Here is a 19,191-nt window from a genome sequence, read left to right as displayed (position 1 = left end):
GGGGTACCAGAGTCTGTCACAGACGATCTGTCTCACATATTACTACCAGCATATAGCGACAGTTTCATTAAATATGAAGAAAAGTTATTTTTACAAATCCTACAGACAGCAGCTTTAATGAAAGCTATATTAACAGTATGTTGTTGCTGTCGGGTTCTTTGTACATTTATATGTGTATATCTGTCACTTTTGGAAATATTGTGTTTACATCATTTATATAATTTAGGTAATTTAATTCACTTTAGTAAATTAAGCTATTTCATTTCGTATTTCCTCTTTGTTTGCTTCTGTAGAACCAATTGACACCCACCTCTACAATAAAGAAGACAACAAAGTGTCTTGAGTATTGGGTTTTGTGTGTTCTGACCGACACTCAGTTGCAAGCGTCACTTATCCAACCAGTTAAGACAGAGCTTTGAACACTCAGCTATAAATAGCAAAAACAACGAGATGGCACAAAGATTCTGTTGAGAACTTCAGAGTTGGTAATAATCTGTGAGTTCATAACTATGGCTATCATGGCTTACTCAATGCCAGCAGCCTGGCTACTTTCCAAAGCAGAAAAAAATCCCAATTTGAACAAATTATTTCGAGTAAAACATCTGGTAGGCTGGTTGTGTAACGAACTGATCGAGTAGAATGAAGACAAACTGTTGTTTTTGAAGCCTGTCACTTCTTAAAGCTCTCTCAACGGAGTGAATACCCGTCCGAGGTTCACTCCTTTTTTTTCTCTTTTTTGATCACTCTCCATCTTCACCTGCTTTTGTTCTTCCGTCAACGGGTTTTTTTTCTCTTGCAAAATTGAGGTCCATTGTCTGCCACTTCCTACACTGGGGATAGATGCTATTCTCTTCCATGTTTTGGTTACAAAATGGGTGACGCAGTTCCTTTGTGTCGTAAGTCGATTCGTCATTTTTCTACGAAAACCACGTCCCGGGGGCCAAGAGAGTAACATGGTGAAAGTAAGGCTTGTAGGGCACCAATAATTTCAAAGACCATTAAACTGTGCAATCAGTTTTAACATCATAATGACAAGTTATAGCCCAAAAAGTTTTTCTAGATCCGCTTTAACATCAGTTTCACTGTATGAATCTAAAGTTTTGTTTACATCAGCCATCAAAAGTTTCTATACCATGTAAGGTTGCATAGCAGCAAGAACCTTAAAAGTGCATTTTATCTTTTATAAATTCAACTTTGAAAGTCATAAAAAGATGGACACTACATAAGGCACACACACACAAATCTTCTTGCATTACACCACTGCTATTTCCAACAGCTGGTAAAGACACAAGGAGGAGAACTCAGGTCTTCACTCACAAAATGAATTAGACATTGAGACACAGGTGAAACCGATCAGGGCAAGGCCGCCAATCACAGCGGTGGGAAACACAGACAACAGGAAGTGGGCATCTCAAAGGGAAGTCAGTGACAAAAAGCAAAACAGGAGATACTACAACAAGTAAACATGAGTCTGGGAGTGGAGTTTGGACGTGACACACTTTCTAAAGCAAGTTACGATATACTGCAGGAGTGCACTGCTGAGTCTGCAGGATTCTGAAAAACACTAGGTAAGTATAGGCTGTTCCTGACGTGGCGGCAGTGATGTTACCCTTACACATGATACAACTCAGAGGATAAAGCAGCAGGGTCACATGGGGATGAAGGAGATGAAAACAAACGCCCCCCTTGGAAAGGTGTCGAGAATCACTTGATCTCTCTATCACTGTGCTTATTAAATTTCATTATCTTTTTTAAATACAAACAGATCACAGTCAACATTTTCACCATAATCATTTTTTAGTTCTAGTGAAATACTAGACCTTTCACCTCTACGAGCTTCTAAATGTCCTTGACCACATTTAGCCTAAAATCTGTGGCGTGGTTTCACATTGGCTCATTTGTAGGGGTCAGCTGAAAATGAGCTGCTTCTTCTTGATTTCCTGAACAGAGAACTTACTGAACTATCTTAATGTTCCATGACTTTAATCAAAGGTTCCCCTCTCTCTCAATGAAGAGGATGGAAGTAATCAATTCAAGCTGACAGACAGTGCCCGTGGATGTGTGTGTGTGTGTGTTTGGGCCACTGAGTAGGCCCCTCTGACTGCAGGAGGCGCTAGTAGTGGGATGGAGGTCTGTGACCATCTCCCTCCGGTCTACCCCCCTCAATCCCCTACCTTCTGCTGTGTCTATACGTCTTCCCCCTCAGCCACCCACTCATGCCAGCCCCTCACCTACTGCATCACCCAGCACTGCAGAAGCATAAAAGGCCGTTTCTCCCCCGCAGTCTGCAAGGCCTGCCACCCCCCTCTACATACACAGACAGACAGACAGACACACACACACACACACACACACACACACACACACACACTCTTTCTGTCTGTGCAGCCGTTATTGTCCCAGTTTGTGGCACCCTGATCGAGACGACCCCTGGCCGCAATTCTCAAAGGATGCAAAGCACGAGATGAAATGTTGCACCCACAACATCACATGCGTCCTTTCAGTCATACACACTTGCAAACACGCATGTTATTTATCTTTTGCTAAAAAGGAATCTCTCACTCGCTGCTGTCAGTTTCCTACAGGGGGCGCCACTAGTGACTCCACTGCAGCCCCCCCCCCACGCCTGGCACCCCTCCGGCATGTCCCTTCTTCTCACTTCCACACGCCACCCCCCTCTCCCCCTCTGTCTCCCCTTCTCCCTCTCTCACCCTGATCATCCCTGCCGACTGCAGGTCAGATGGGGGCAAATGCTAAACTGACCTGTGTCCAGTTCAAACAATTAGCCTCCCTTCTGTTAAGTACAAGGGCTGTTTTGTATTGGCTGCCTGTACTTCTTTGTGTCTGAGCGCACGCACGCACGAACGCAGGCACACACACACACACACACAAACACACACATAGAGGCCTCTTTAACCCTCTCCTTGTGCCATAGGGGGCGCCAGTCTCTACAACACCACCACCATCACCTCCCCTCCCTCTCCCCTCTTTCTGTCTCTCCTCCTCCTCCTCTCCCTTCCACCCCTCCTCCATCTGCCCCTACCACTTCCTCCCCTCTTTCTACCTTGCCATTTTCTCCTCTCCTTCCCCTCCCTCCACTTGGCTTCTCCTCCTTGGCGCTCCCGTCTCTCTCTGACTCCCTTTTTCCCCTCCTCCCCCCTTCTCTCTCTCTCTCTCTCTCACCCTCCCCTTCCCCCTTTGAAAGGCTGTTGGGTGCTCCTTCTGCACACAGCACTGCAGATGAGGCCTCCCCCACAGTCTGTCAGGCCTCTCTCTCTCTCTCCTTCAGCCTCCCCCACCACTCCTTCCCTTCCTCCCTCTCCCGCTCCTCACAACAGCATAGCAACACTGACTAGCCAGCCAAGGAGAGTCTTTCCTCTCTCTCTTTCCCTCCCTCCCTCACAATTGCACTGGGGTAATTTCCCTCCATTTTAGATTCTTCGTCCCTGAGCGGCAAAGGGTGGGATTATAATAAAATACGTGCAAGTAAAAACATAGATAGTTGATGTTCACTTCAACCTCACTCAATTTATTTGGGTTGGTTGAGCAGTGTGACTCAGTAGATCATATCTTAGTCAGATCTGATTGATCTCTACTGGAGAACCTTTTATCCCATGGTGCACCTCAGCAAAGGGTTAATAATGTAGCGTTGTATTTCTAAACAAGGCCTCTCCACATCCATTCACAAGTAACACAAAGACAGCGTCCATGTGATGTAGTATTGTAAAAGCAGAACACAAAGGGACATATTGAACCTCTCACAAAACTCATCATATATTCTGTTTCATGTTTTCTTATGGCAGCTCACTTGAAGAGGGGTTTTACACCGGTACAGTATTTTTGAGGAGCGGGATCTTCAATTATTTCACAAATATTCTGATGATGCTTTACCTAGTGGTGAACTCTGATTAATTATACCAGAGATTTACAGCATAATACCTCTCTTATGTTGCGAGGTTAGATTGGGGGGCACTATTTTTGTTACCAGGAAAAGTTGGATATTTTCCTGGGGCTATTTTTGTCTACGTAGAGACACAACTAATCTCAACGTCATGTCTGATGAATCAAGGTGCACATTCTTTGCTGGGATGAGGATATGGGAAGGAATCCGTTTAATAAGTAGCGATAGTGTGCTTCACTTTCTTGCACAACAAATCAGATCACATATGAAAGACATTTAATTAAAAACTGAAACGTCAGCACTATACACCACACAAGATTATTTTTCCCCCCTGGCTGCTGGCCTGGATTTGGAATGTTTAATTGTAAAGTCTGACAACAAGAATGATTTGTGTAGAAAACCTTCAACGACACAGCTTTTCAGATCATACTTAAACTGGTTTATTCAAACTGGTAGTTGAAAGATTGTCAAAGTTTTCAAATGTCATTTTCGTATTTTTGTGACAATGTTTGCTTTATACATCATGAAAGAGCTTCAAATTAATAGGTGACATCCATGTGTACCAATAGGCAACAGTCTTGTCCCTCTACCCTCAAACAGAATCAAACAGAAGTGTGAGAGCATCCCTGGTGACCCGCTGCTCTACAAAAAAAGTCTTTGATGGGGTTGAGCGACACGTTCCAACAGTGGGGAATGTTTTTGCAAAGAGATGTTTGTTAAATGTGGTCGGTGCTTAGGAGATTAATCTGTTGACCTTTTCAGATTTATCTTGGGACTACTTTGGGGTGTTAAAAACCACTGCAGCTTCGTATTTCAAACAGCAATCAATGCACCATTAACCATGCAACCTCCAGCCTCCGCTGAGAAGTGATTTATGGTCCCTTTTTTAGACCGAGAGGAGGCACACTTCAGTCACTGCTGTACTACTGGTACAGATACGATCAGTCTGTAACACAACCAATCGCGCATAGAAAGTTTCGCTCTGGTCCCTGGAGTTTTGCGCGTGACACTGTTTTAGTGTGACGTAAGCAAAGAAGCGGGTTTAAGAAGCAGTGTAAACCAGTTGCAGACAAAGCAAATTTACAATACTCATAATCTGAAAGAGAGAGAGAGACATTTAAAGCACCAAGAACCTTTTTTTTTTTATGTGCACTAACCATCTGTTCCTTTAGTTGAACTCAGAAACTGCCACGCGTCGCCCTTAGTTGTGTGAGAAGCACAATTACAGCACTTTATTGTTCATAAATGCTTAAGTGAAAAAAATGAAAACGTAAAAACAAATACACACAATTCAAAAAACACATACTAAACACAACTGTTTTTCGGGGGGAAAATTGCTTTCACTTTTATGGATGCCAGTGTGGTGCTTATCGTCCACTCTCATGGGCAAAAGGAACAAAGTTTAAAAAAGGAACACAACAGTCGGGGCTCATGATAACAAGGCTGCAAAAAGTTGATGAAATGCTCCTTTATACCTTGAGATAACAGCTGAGTGCCACTATTCTTTCAGATCAGAACTCATAACAAAAAGAAGGTATAATTAAAAAAATAAAATTATGATCAGATTAAAAAGGCAAAAACTAATCGATTCTGTCTTCATTTATAGATATATTATTTTGCAAAAAAAACCAACAACCCTAGGTTTTGTTAAAAAATAAACTTAAACATACATGAAAATACCGGCCACCAAAGCAACACCTATTATTAAGCATATCAATATAGAACATATGAGGTTACCTTACACACAGGTAATAGCAAATATTGAAGGGAACATGTACAGCAACATCTGTCCAAACATGTCTAAAAGACTGTACAAATTTACACTACCTATCTTGGTATAACTACGTGAAAAACAATGGATTATCTGGCCAGCCTGAAAGCTTTACCTCACAACGACTCAATGTTTTCAGCCACGCGCACACACGTTCGGAGGCTACATCAACATGAATAACTCCTTGTCTCAATGTAATAAAGTATATAGAAGGCCCAAAACTTTTTTTTAAATATTCGTTTGGTGTAACTTAACGGTCTTCTTTGCATCTCCCGTCCCACACGAAGGGGAGAACACATTAAAACATTTAACACAACTCTTTACATCAGACCTAGCTGCTCGTGGAGTCCTGCTTTTAAATGTCATTGGATGGCTTGTTTTGAGTTTTTCATTTCAGGAGACTTCTCTCCGCATCTCTCCCCTCCTTCGCGGACGCCCAATCTCACAAATCGGTGTCCCTCAGTTGAGGCGAGGCAGATTTGTTTGGCGTGGATCAAATCTAAAGTGTCTCTCCGACTGTGCGGGTGGTTTTGGATTTTTGTCAGACCTGCTGTTTGCCCAGCTGGGCCCCGTCTCTCCTGCTTCTGGCAGACGATGGTACAAACTTGGGAATAATGATGGGCAGAGGGTCTCTTTCTTTAGCAGCCTGTCTTCCAGGGCCCTCTGTGGGCCTGAAGCCATTCTCTACATGTGGCCCTTCGTACTCGCCGTCGTCATCATCCTCCTCCTCATCATCATCGTCGTCCTCGTCATCCTCATCATCGTCCTCGTCTGACATGTCATCTAGATCCGAAACAATCTTGGCCCCTGTCCTCTGCTCCACTTGCTCCTTGGCTCCAAGAAGCGGTTTGTTACCATGGCAATGTACCTCTCCCTCTCGCTCCTTGTTATATTTCTGCCGCTCTTCCTCATCACTGTCAGAGTCAATAGCGATGGGCTCAGAAAGGCCAAGGGCCTTTTTTTGTGCTGAGGTGCTGTTGATTGTCTTGGTTTGGTCTGTGCTGGCACTGTTGGGTTTAGGGGCAGTCAGCATTGCTCTAGAACCTTCCACAGTCCCAGTTCGCTTTCCCCTTGGCGAAGGAGCCACGCCTCCATTAGCAGCTACAAGCTCCCGGTGTTTCCGCAACGCCTGTTCTGACACGCCCATACGTGTCCTGCTTGTCCGCCTCTTGCTATGTCTGACCTCGTACGCACCATCATGGACGAAAGCTAGCTCGTGACTCACTTTGCTGACCTCGTGCATGCTGAAGCCGAGCAACACGTTGGCATTTTGGGTTTCGCAATCATATGTGCACTTCCTCCTCCTATTGACAAAGTGGCTGGAGATGTCTGACTTCCATAGCCACAGACTGGCCGCCAGCTTCTCCACCTCCCGCTGCGTGGGATACGGCGCTAGATTGAAATACTGAGTTAGAAAGGCCTTTCTGGACTCGTACGAATCGTTTTCGTGTCCTTTGGGGTTAAGAGCCAGGACTACAGGTTCATCGGGATTTTCGACAAAAGTAGACGGACCATTGCTATCCCGCGGGTGCGCCCTTTGCCCAGGGGGTCCCGGCCTCCTTCGTTTTGGTGCACTAGTGTCCGAACCATCAAAGTTGGCCCGTTTGAGAGCGCTGCTCTGGGCCTGGCTGACCCGAGAGGATTGAGCGACCCGGCTGTCCTGCCCATTCTGGGATTTCCCAACGCCTCGACAATGCACTAAGTGTAGAGTGATGGTCGAGGCAGTCATGTTGCTAGTATAAACCCCTAAGCAGTGAATACACTTGTAGGTGAGTTTCTTTTCTACAGGATGGACTGTCTGAATCACCTGGTGCCTCTCTCGCAGGTGGTGGGCCAGTGCGTCGGAGATTGGGCCCTTGAGGATAGAAAAGCAAAGAGGACATAGTGTCTTGCCCACGTCCCTTTTGTAGGGCACAGATGCCTGTGGGGCACTCTTGGTTGGCACACCGTCAGCAGCCACGGAAGGTGTTTTGGGCGGGTGCTGGGGCATTAACCTCTTGCTTGATAGTAGCGAGGCGGACAAGGCCGATGACACAGAGCTGTTGTTGTTCTGAGAATGAAACGCCACCGACTCCTCTGGAGCGTCTCTCATGTTGTAGGTAGTGACAATCAACTGCACATTCTTGGGATTGCCCTGCTGCAGAGTGAGATCAAATGTCAAGGGGGAGTCTGTGCGCGGGCCAACACTCTCATCTGGGTGCGACAGCCGCATGTGGGCCACCATCTTCTCCACATCGTTGAAGGTGGCACGGCAGTGCGGGCAGGACAGGCCATGGATCAGCATGTGATTTAACAGAGTGTCACTGGGGAGATAGCGGTTGCAGTAGAGACACTTGCTGGTGAAGTTGTGGATCTTCATGATGTAGTTGGCAACGGCAGGCACCTTCTCTGCTTTGTGCTCCTTTTCAAAATGAGCACTGTACACGTTCTCTGGGAAGAGCTCATTGCAGATGGTGCAGATCTTCCACTTCTGTGTGTAGGACGTGCCGAGGACTGAGGACCCTTTCTTGCCTGTGAGAGACGCTACAGTCGTGGCTGCTGCTTGCACACGTGAACCCAGGGGGTTGGATTTGAGTGAGGAAGAGGCGCTGACCACAACTGGACTCCGCAGGCTTCCGCTGGAAATAAGCTGCTTGGCTGCATGTGACTGCTGGGGCACGGAAACCTGAGCATTGCCCGGTAAGCTAACCCTCACCTGATGACCGCCGACCGAGAACTGCTGGGCCTTTAATCCTACTGCGTCATGCTTCAACCCGGCTAGGAGACTCTGAGAGTTGAAGCCCGACTTCGATGCGATAACAACCCGACCAAGCTGCTGCGAGCCGGGAGACCTGGTAGTGGCCATTACTGCACCTTTAGGGCCCATCCCGATGATGGTCTTGTCTCCTTGGGTTTTCGGAGGGTTCATGATGATGGGTTTGGGACGGGGGACTATCACACTGGTGTGCCCGATCATAGCAGTCACCTGGTAGCCAATCCTCTCGTGGTCCTCGATGACATGCTGAACGAGGGCCTCGTACGTCCTCGGAACAAACAAACACTTCTTGCAGTGAATCTGGTTACTGTTAACATTGTTTGTGTTGCTACTTTCTGTATTCCCCGCGGCTCCCACTGTGCCGCCATTCTGAGCATTTGTCTTCTCTCCCGGTTTCGCAATATACGGCTGGGCAACTTGCTGGAAGTGTTCCCGGTAGATGTGCTTTCGCACCACATTGTACAAAGGGTCCCTGTAGGTGCATTTCTTGCAGTAGTACACAGCCTGCTCCACGCTGTCCCCACTCCTCTTCAACAGCCCCTCCTTCATCATGATCCCGCCAGCTCCTGCCACCATTCCACCGGAGCCATGCCGCACAGCGCTGTTGGGCATGTGGAAAAGTTTGATGTGCGTTTCCAGAGTCTTTTTGTTTCCATTGTAAGTGCAGTAGGGGCAGTTGAGCAGGATGTTGTTCTCAAAGTCCTCGCTGTGGACATTGCGGAAGTGGCTCTTGTATGCGGAGAAGTACTTGGACGAAAAGAGGCAGCCGGAGCAGCAGAAGGGCTTTGATCTGTAGTCCTGGAGACACAAAGGTGAGGAAAAGATGGGACTTTATAAATGTTCTTTGACAGAATTAGAAACATTTCCTTGTCACGTTACACAGTTTCTGTTATTGTGGGTTTAACAAAACCAGAATAACTGAAACCAACAGATTCACATATCGGAGTGGAACCGTATGTGTGCGTCACACACCTGGACTTTGGTATGTGATGGTTCCCACATGCACACATCTTCCCAGGTAGTGTGCTTTATATACACCTCTGGAGGAGTAAAGTCTTTGTAGTCCTAAACAACAAGGAAACAAAGATTAATACTTTTGAAACATTCACCAGGCAAAGAAAGCAAAATGTCTCAGGGTTCATGAGATACACGTGTAAATGGTGGATTTATTTCAGCTTTTTTGCTTTTAGCTCTTAAATAAAGCCTGATAAAACCTGTGTCCAACAAAGGCTGATGGGATGAGCGCTAAACAAAAATGAGACAATAATTTTCCATTTTTCAGATTTTGTAGGTTTGAAATCATACCTCTGTTCCCTGTTTGCTACTAACACCTTTACTTTATGGGGGCTTTTAGGACCGGAAAATCAGTCGACATTCCGACTCATGGTCTCTAGATAATCTTACTGTGGGAAGTAACATATGTCATAGGCTGTGGTTCAAAGTTCTCATGACTAAATCAATTACAATTTATTTCTGAAATTGGTCAAATGGTAAAAATTGTGACATAATTCAGACAGTCCCCTCTAAGAGTCTAAACCCCCCCCCCCATCAACAATTCTTCATGTTTGTGCCTCGGCCTCTATGAAATCCAGAGAACTGAATGGTGAATTATGTAAAGCTCTCGGTGTCTGCTTTTAAGGCCGGGGAGCATCTTTCTCCTACACTGAGTGAGATTTAACAGAATGAGGACATGGTGTCAATGAGGATAATCACATATTACTATATGTGTTGTAAGTACAGTTCATAGATTCCAATCATCATACATTTACTGGTGCCAGGACACTCTGCTGCTTTACCATTATGTCCTTCAGCGAGGCAAACAGAGTTTAGTTTAGTAGATACTTTATTTATCCCGAGGGAAATTCAGGCATCCAGCAGCATTTACAAACATACATACATTAAACATACATCAATCCTACATAAAATAAAAATACAAAATTAAACTCAAACTAATTCCTAAACTGATATTATTAAATCAAGTTCTTACACCTCAAACAAGAGATGAAAATAATGCCGGGAACATTAATGTGAAGACAATTATGTAAACATGGAATGCCTCTTAAGCATCAACACAGTGGTACGTGCTGCATGCTCACCTCTAGGTGATCCCTGCAGAACTCCAGGCCGATGTCTCCCAGAACCCTCTTGACATTTTTCCTGGCTTTGCGCAGACTGCCCAAGTTATTAACAGGGAGCTGGAACATGCTGCCCACCTGAATGGAAAAGACACAGCATGTGATCAACAGGTGTCGGGTTAGAGTACAGACAGGTGTCTATAAACCGACTGTTCTCGGACAGAAACATTTTAATTGGCTTAACTTGCCAAGTATAATAACAGAGGGGAGGCCTTGGACAAGACAACTACTATAGCATCTGCAGCAAGAGTCATATTAGTCAGATTAGCCCAATCGTACACAGCCCTGTGTCACTACAGTGCAAAGGGCTGTGTTGTGGGGGTATGTTGATTAAGGAACTGTAGGCTAGATGCAATAGGTCCAGTCTGAATAACAGATTAATGCAGTTTAAGAGTTTGTGATGCTTACAGATACAATTTTACAACGTCAACTAACACAATCCAGATCATCGATGAGGTTTATTTCAACCCTTCGGCGGATGTACACGGCCTCATCAGTCGGTCTCTCACTTCTCACATTGGTCATAAACTGTCGAAAACATGGATGGATGTGCGCATCCCATTCTCACTGTGGCTGCAGGTACGTACACACAACCACAGCGCCAACCTTCTTCTTCTTCTCTCACACACACACACACACACACACACACACACACACACACACACACACACACACACACACACACACACACACACACACACACACACACACACACACACACACACACACACACACACACACACACACACACACACACACACACACACACACACACACACACACACACACACACACACACACTTCAAAACCCATAAATACACCTGCTTAAAGGGCCAGGCTTGGCTCGTAACACTGTGCTGAGTTTGTAAACTTTGAAAGAGTGACAGTGACACGTACAAGATATAAGGTAACGTTGACCACCGGCTCACTGGCTACCATGCTTTATGTTGTTTACTACACTGTTCTTCTTCTTGGTTTCATGGCGCGCACCACTCTTTACCTATCACTACACAGTGTGAAAGTGGCCAATTGCCGATTAAAAAAACATGGTTCTACACGGTAATTTTGGTGTGAAAGTGGCATTAGAGAAATGTCCTGCCACCACTTGTTAACCTGCAATTTACCATTAACGGACAAGATTAAAATGTACTATTAAGAATGGACAAGTGAACATTTTTTCACATGTGCAAATAATAGCAGCATAAACAATAGAACTTGAGGATCCAAACATCATTGCACACCAAATTTGTCCCTCCATAGTTGCATAATGATACACATCTCAAACATATAAAAAGCTAAATTTGGCCTCTAAATTGGCATTTTGCGCTGTTGCTTCCTCGTCGAGCTGTATGCAGTGCACTTTACCCAGCTGTCTCACTCTCTCTTACACCAACAAACTGAGCCATCTGTCATAGTTGGGCTGGCCATCGGCAGCACAAGGAATAAACCTGCCATATTTGTGACCCAGTGGCCTGTCAGTGTTTACCACACTCAACGGGCAAGACGAACTCTGCAGAACACCTGCCCTCTGTTGTTACACCAGTACACGAGCATGTGGGCCACTGCATGCACATTCAGTCTGCAATCCCAATTATAAACCCTATTCAGAAGCAGCAACATGCTGACATGCTGTGGGGTTGATCTGGTGCATACTGTGTTAGTACGTCGCGAGACCTGTCGCGTAGAATAGAAACTCAAATGGTACCCATGTACCAGGACTGCAAAAAAACCGCCTTGTCCAGCCTCCGGAGGCGCGCCTGATTTTAGATATTTTGTATATAAACAAACTTTCATATAAGTTTTCTACATTTCACACAGCAGATATTCTGATCTGACTCAACAGTCAAACAGAATGAGATATTATTGTAATGTGCTTTTCCTACTGTAACATGTCAAAAAGTCTTCTGTGAAAATGTCCCAACAAATCTTCAATTCAGAGTTTTAATGGGCTGATAAAGCTTGAGCAGACAAATATAATTCCATCCAAGCTTTAAGACTCCATATCAATGACTGTAAATAAAGATGGACGACAAATCTCTACTTTCTCTCACTGTACAGAAAAAAAGAAGCCAAAATATCCCAGATTCAGGCTCTTTCATGTTAGATGATAACATGGTTTGGAGCCGGAGTCTGCGCATTACCAATGTGGAGTGGTGCAACAGTGTCAAGGTCAATTTCATCTATCAATTATGAGGTTTATCCCCATTTTCATAGCATCAATTAACTTATTTAAACCAAAATGATGTGAACATATCAGTGTAATTAAACTAATGAAATGACAGAAAGCATCTTTGGGAAAAATGTATTCGGTGTACTTTGACTTTTAAATTTGGACCAAATCTGCTAACACGAAGAAGGGCGAGGATTATGACATGTACTGCAGCCAAGGGGCAAGCCAGGTGTTTTGGCTACTCTTTTGAGGGCTAACATGTTTTCCATCTTTAAATATTGTAATTTCTCCAGATGGAGAAAACATACCCCAAAGTAGAATTTTGTTAACGGAAATCGTGACAAAAATGATCAGTCAACGACTTATTTTTTCCTACTAAAACAAGACTAGGGGGCGAACTTTCTCTGGGGTTTGCTCTCTAGGGAGGGAAGGATGCGGCAGGAGACTGATCGGTGTTGCGTCAGCAGTGAAGTGGGCTTTGTACTGGACAGTTGTGGTGAAGAGGGAGCTGAGCCAGAAGGCAAAGCTTTCAATTTACCAGTCGATTTATGTTCCAAACTATGGTCATGAGCTTTGGGTCATGACTCAGAACAAGATCGCAAATACAAGCAGCTGAAATTAGTTTCCTTTGCAGGGACCAAGCAGAACTTCTGAACAAATGAATTACATTTTTCATCAGCGAATAAAAAAACAAGGCAATAAAAAGAAAGAGAAGAATGGACAAGTCTTATTTACCAACCTGCATGCATCTCTAAACACATTTAATATATAGAGACTAGCAAAACAATTTCCTCCACTGTTCAGAAGAGGATTTAGAGGCTTGACCTGTTGCACTACTAATAATAAATAACACCATACATAGTTATTATGTCTGTCAGTAAGGTTTTCTGATGTTACCTGCTTCAGGAAGAAACTAATTCATGGACTTTTTTAATCAAATATTCACTGATAGGTGTGACTGAAAACATGCAGGCAGCACAAACTTTTATAAAGATGTAAGCTAACTATCAAGCGCTGTGAATGTTGAAGAAAAATTAACATTACTACAGGCGACGACCTTTAGTGTTGCTAGTTCAAGGAACAAATGTTGGCATCCAATTAAACATCCTATAGACGAACACATAACAAAGAAGCCAGTTATGAACTAGGGGTGTTGAAATTAATCGTTTCTACGAGGCATCGCGATGCGGAAGTGGACGATGCTGCAACGATGCAGTGACGGACAATAATCAATTATAGATTACTGCCGTTACTTGTTGATTTTCTGACCGCAGCTGGACAATAAAGTTTTAGAGTTCAAAATGACTTCCTGGTAGTAGTAGCGCCTGTCAAGGAAATAACGGACCAAGCTCAGGCAAGAATTGATGCTGTTACAGAGCGTTTATTGTTACGCCTGTACTGTATCATTTATACAAAATAATGTCACAGAGACCATTGTATGAACCAGCGTGATCCAAGAAGGAATAACAACTTTATTTATCACGTCAAACACTATAGCGCATCCACTCCCTACTTCTGTTCTGCCCTTCACAATAAAACCTCAACTTAAAATCACTCAGCATTTTGCTGAGGCAACCCAAAAACAGATTCCAATTAAAATGTAATGTTACATTAATAAATTAGCTTACACTATGTTGCTGTTTGCTAAGTCTCCTTTTTTAGGTTAAAATAATAAAATAAAAAAGGGAGTTCATATATATCTGACTGCTTTGATTCATTGATGAAAACGTAGCCATGATGCGCAGTAATATAAAAAATGGAAGATGCTTCACATTGTGATGCTCCCTGCTGCATCACGAAATCGAATTGAATCGTAACGTTGACAGGAAAATCGTAATCGAATCGAATCGTGAGACCAGTGAAGATTCACACCCCTATTCAATGCTACCTGTACTTTTGTGTTCCAGATGTTAGTCACAATCAGGAAGTGCTCTTGTCCTGTGATGTTTTGTAGAATACAGGTTACAGCAGTACTGTAATTTATTGCACCTTTCCAAAACATTTGAATAGTCAATGTTGTTGTTGCGGGATTTATGTTTTGTTTTGATGACCATTTTCACACTTATAATGTAGATGGTAAGCTTAGCCTCTATTTATTTTGATTTATAATTTAATTTACTGTTAAGACATTTATTTTAACATTTAAATATTTTCTTTTATGAATAAGTGCACTATATAAACTAACAGTTTGATTTAAGTGTTGTTGTGGGTTTTTTTTTCCACATTCAATAAGTGTCCTTTCTTGGATAAAATAAAAGTATTAAGGGAGTGCTTAGGGTCTGACTGCTTGTATTAACTGTTGAAAATGTAGCCATGTTCAGTAGAATAGAAAATTGAGAGGGCAACGCATTGCTATGCATCGCGATGAATCGGGATATCGAATCGAAGACAGGATAATCGTAATCGTAATCGAATCGAATCGTGAGACCAGTGAAGATTCACACCCCTAGTAATGACATTATCTAGCTATACAGCCTCTTCTCTGAAAGTATTACAGTTATGAATGACTCACTGATCTCCAGTGAAAAACACATGTATCTGCAGTAAGGCTAGATTAACAGGAACAACCCAGAGTTGGAGATGCTAACTGGATTTACTGAGAAGATCAGTCTGCCGAAATGCAGAGCAGAGTGAGATGGACGCGTTACGAGAGACACCTGTAACCAAGTAACTGTACACAAAGATGGCGACTGCTGTGGCCTCAAGATGCATTTTTGACAACAAATTAAAAATGTGTCACGAAAATGAGACCAGCATCTCACTGACAAAAAACAAAGCTGAAGTGTGTCATAAAATCAATAATAATACACAATTCTAAAGATTGAAAACCAAAACCAAGGCTGTCAAGATGACCATTTCTGAAGTTTGTGACGTCTAGTTTTAGTGATAAATATTCCTGTTAGTGGTTTCACACCATTTCTGTCTGACACACAGTGACAATGCTTCGAGATATACAGCAATGTGCCGGCAAAGATGTCTAGCAATAAACAATGAAGGTTTCTAATTTAAAACAAAAAACATTATTCTTTCCAAATATACATGAAAGAAGCGCACTCACAGACTTGTTGGACATTAAAATCACAGTGCATTTTCGTGAGAAAATGTGGCGTAAACATAACCTTTGTTTCTGTCGTAGAGAACTTCAGCACATGTTTATCTACAAAGTCACAAGCCACTGCTCAGTGGTTTATTCATTATGTGTTTTTATTAATAACTTATTTTGTTATTAGTGCAGCCACCTTTTTGCCAGAAGAGGTCGAAAGTTGCTCTAGTCAAATATCTCTTTTCAAATCAGTGCTAGATTTAGTGGGGTCAAAGGTCGATGATGCATGATGACATAAAGGCGGGTGGCTGCAACAAACTGTCCCGTCCCAAACAATTCCTGTGGACACCTGCTCTTATTTCCCTTCTAGAAGACCCAAAACAGATGATAGGGAAACTGTACGTGCGTGTGTGTGTGTGTGTGTGTGTGTGTGCGCGTGTGTCTGCAGCAACTTTTGGCCTAGTGATGAGTCGATTCTCTTGTCAGTAGGCTGTCTGTGGAAAGGATAGGGTGAGTTAAAGAAACACCCCCCCTACACACTTCCCCCTGTCTCTCTGTCCCACATGACTTGTAGATGGCGCTAGAGAGCCATGCCATTATGTAAGCTTCCCTATATTCTGCCGGCCCCCTTTTTCTCCCTGCCTCGCAATGGCAGCACAGAATGGCGCCTCCTATTGAGTCAGCAGCAGCCTCTACAATATGTCTGCAGTGGAGGGGGAGGGAGGGAGGTTGAGAGGGAGGAAGGGGAGGGACAGAGGGAGCGAGAGAGATCAGGGGAGGGGGAGGGCGAGAAAGGATGAGGCTGGGGGTGGGGGTGAGGGAGCTGGGAGGGGGAGTGGGTGAGCAAGCGAGGGTAGGAGTGTGAGGGGAGAGATGAGAGGAAAGGAGAGAGGACAGAGAGTGAGTGACGGAAGTGGAGGGGGGAGGCAGGGAGGTCGGGCGGACAGGCTCAGAGGAGAGGAGAAGGGAGGGAGGGGGAGAGGCTAGGGGGATGGAAGCGGGTGAGAGAACGAGGGGGCGATGGATGTGCAAGCAGGGGAGGGGGGGCATGGGAGGAAGAAAGGGAGAGAGAGAAAAAAAGGCCAAGGAGAGGCTGAGCAGGAGGGAAGGGAGTGAGAGAAGGAAGAGGAGAGGGAGGAAAGGCGATAGGAGGCTGCTCTGCTGAGGGCTGCTAGCAGAAAACAGGCTTCCCCTTCCACTGTGGTGTGGAGAAAAAAAAGGGGCCTACAAACCTTCAACCACAGATTTCCTGATGTTCTCTCACTCCTCCACCGGGACACGGTAGCCTACGATCTGTACGACTACTGCTGTTCACAGTTCACAATTCTCCTTTGAGTTGTAGATGTGGATCGAGAAGGGGGGGGGGGGTCTGGTGACACCCATGGTCACCAACACACCGGGGGAAAGTTTGAGATGGATTAGTGCACTGGGGTTAGTTGTGTCATTAGGCTCAACACCTGAGTGTGTAACCGTTAGCCATAAAGGCAGAGGGCTGTCTGTACATGGGGACACGTGTGTGTGTGTGTGTGTGTGTGTGTGTGTGTGTGTGTGTGTGTGTGTGTGTGTGTGTGTGTGTGTGTGTGTGTCTGTGTGTGGATGGATGGATGTAAGTCGGTAGTGCCCTGGCCGAGTGACAGCCCCTCTCCCCATCCTCTCCACTGGTTCGTACACGAGGTCCGGGTGCCTCACAGCCCCGGTGTCGTCGTCGTCCCCCCCGGCCGGACCCTGGTCACCTCTGACGGTTCGACTATTCTGAATGAAACTTACATGACGCAGGCCACGTTTGGATGACTGACATGCCACGGTCTGTCTGTGACCGAGGATGTATCGTGCGTGTGTGTGTGTGTGTGTGTGCGTGCGTGGGTGCCCCCCACTCCCACAAAGACAAAACTCTGCGTACATCAGTGTGGCTTCACATTCACAATCCTATCGGAAACATTACCTCGAACCGTCGCGCTGCCGTCAGTGTCAGTTCATCTGGTCTCGTGTCAACATCTGGCAGTATCCGGATCGATCGCGTTGGCAGGGAGCTGCCGCCGCTGACAAAGACTGGGGGGACACACCGCGCTGAGTTAGCATGCTAAGCTAGCCAACTCGCAACAACAACATTGACTATTCAAAAGCGACCGCTGCCGGGTTTCCCCCCCCCCCCCCCCGAGTGTCCGCCAGGCACGTTCGCCCGTGTGTGAACGGGGCTGCTGTAAACACAGCCCGCCGGCGGAGTCGCTCAACTCGAGTTCACGCTGAACCGCCCGCGCCGACTTGTACAAACCCCGACGTTAGCTCGTGTGTGCACAGCCAAGTTACCTTTAGCCGTAGTCGCATCGCCGCAGGTAGCAGCGGCTAACGGCAAACCACCTCTCTCCGAGGGAACACGGCCAACGTCATGACAGACAAGTTTACCTGCTTTCACGTCCAGTGCGCCCGCCCGAGCGAGATGTGTCACCCCGGGATGAGTGGGACAATGCGCGCACACACACACAGTTTCGCTTCTTTCCAGATATCCCGGCGGTCTCCTCTCAGGTGATAACTAGCTCCGTCGGTGCTCTCCCCAAGCCCCACGGTCCCCTCGCCGACAGGGGGCTATCCTCTTCCCTCCGGTCGGCCAACGGGCACAGAAAGCCTCCGAGTCCGAGTCTCATCGGACAGCCACAGCCTCCATTCCACGGAGCGGCGAGGGCGGACACATGTCCCTGCTGCTGGGAGCAACAACCGGCGGACTCAGTCTTTCAAATGGATACCTCGAAGAGCGCCTGAGAGCCCCTGGCAGCTGACAACGCTTAGATCATTCTCCTCTGACAGACAATACACATCCAGCCTAGAAACTGCCCTATCCAAAATGGCGCAAATAAAAGGGGCGGAAGTGACATCTACTTGATTAGCATAAATAATCTCATTGTGATGTCCTCGCGAGCCCGACCCTGATTGGTTTGTCAATCAATTCGGCCAGTTAAGAAAATGCCTGCTTCAAAAAAAAACCCCGACCTCATCTCGTCCCTCAAAACCAGCCTTTGAAAAAAAGCCTTTGATTTCTCTGTCCGCGGCTGTGGGGTAAACAACCCGGCATGGTAGTTGCGCGATCTGACCGACAGCGGGCGTCCTTCTGGAGTGGATTTCACCGATTTGGGCGCATGCGCGGTGTTGCTACATCTGGCACCCTCCCCCACCTCCTCCTCCTGCCTGCGGAGGGTCGGATGTACACAGGGCCTCAGCACTCAGCTCAGGAGTGGTGTCAACAATAGGTGGCGCTGTATTGTGCTGTGTTAATAACAGCACAGTTCTGTCAAACGAACCGGAACTACTTTCCTGTAGGGCGCCTGGTGATGGTCAGCCCCAGGCCCTGCACTGCCCATCAGCACTGTCCATCCCCAGTGACACTGCACTTGGTTGAAGTAGTGGTCAATGTTCTCCATCAG

At 45.6% G+C, this 19,191-nt stretch overlaps 1 protein-coding gene across 3 annotated transcripts; it reads right to left on the bottom strand.

Annotated features, from left to right (window-relative positions):
- Nucleotides 1-5,106: 5,106 nt before the first annotated feature.
- adnpb (activity-dependent neuroprotector homeobox b) lies at nt 5,107-18,755 on the bottom strand. 3 transcript variants are annotated; one of them, XM_035645786.2, is made up of 5 exons: nt 18,179-18,755; nt 17,718-17,824; nt 10,524-10,640; nt 9,400-9,492; nt 5,107-9,225 (listed from the first exon to the last, which is right to left on the bottom strand). In XM_035645786.2, the coding sequence occupies exons 3-5, from the start codon at nt 10,629-10,631 to the stop codon at nt 6,214-6,216; spliced, it is 3,213 nt and encodes a 1,070-aa protein (XP_035501679.2). In that variant the 5' UTR covers nt 10,632-10,640; nt 17,718-17,824; nt 18,179-18,755; the 3' UTR covers nt 5,107-6,213. The 3 variants fall into 3 exon arrangements, with proteins under 3 accessions (XP_035501679.2, XP_035501680.2, XP_047187030.1); XM_035645787.2 differs by lacking the exon at nt 17,718-17,824; XM_047331074.1 differs by lacking the exons at nt 17,718-17,824; nt 18,179-18,755 and adding an exon at nt 17,008-17,029.
- Between the last annotated feature and the right edge of the window lie 436 nt (nt 18,756-19,191).

The sequence above is a fragment of the Scophthalmus maximus genome, chromosome 3, assembly GCF_022379125.1.
Source record: "Scophthalmus maximus strain ysfricsl-2021 chromosome 3, ASM2237912v1, whole genome shotgun sequence".
Classification (NCBI taxonomy): Eukaryota; Metazoa; Chordata; class Actinopteri; order Pleuronectiformes; family Scophthalmidae; genus Scophthalmus; species Scophthalmus maximus.
The sequence above is the reverse complement of the archived record's forward strand: the minus strand, read 5'-3'. Positions and strand labels throughout refer to the sequence as shown.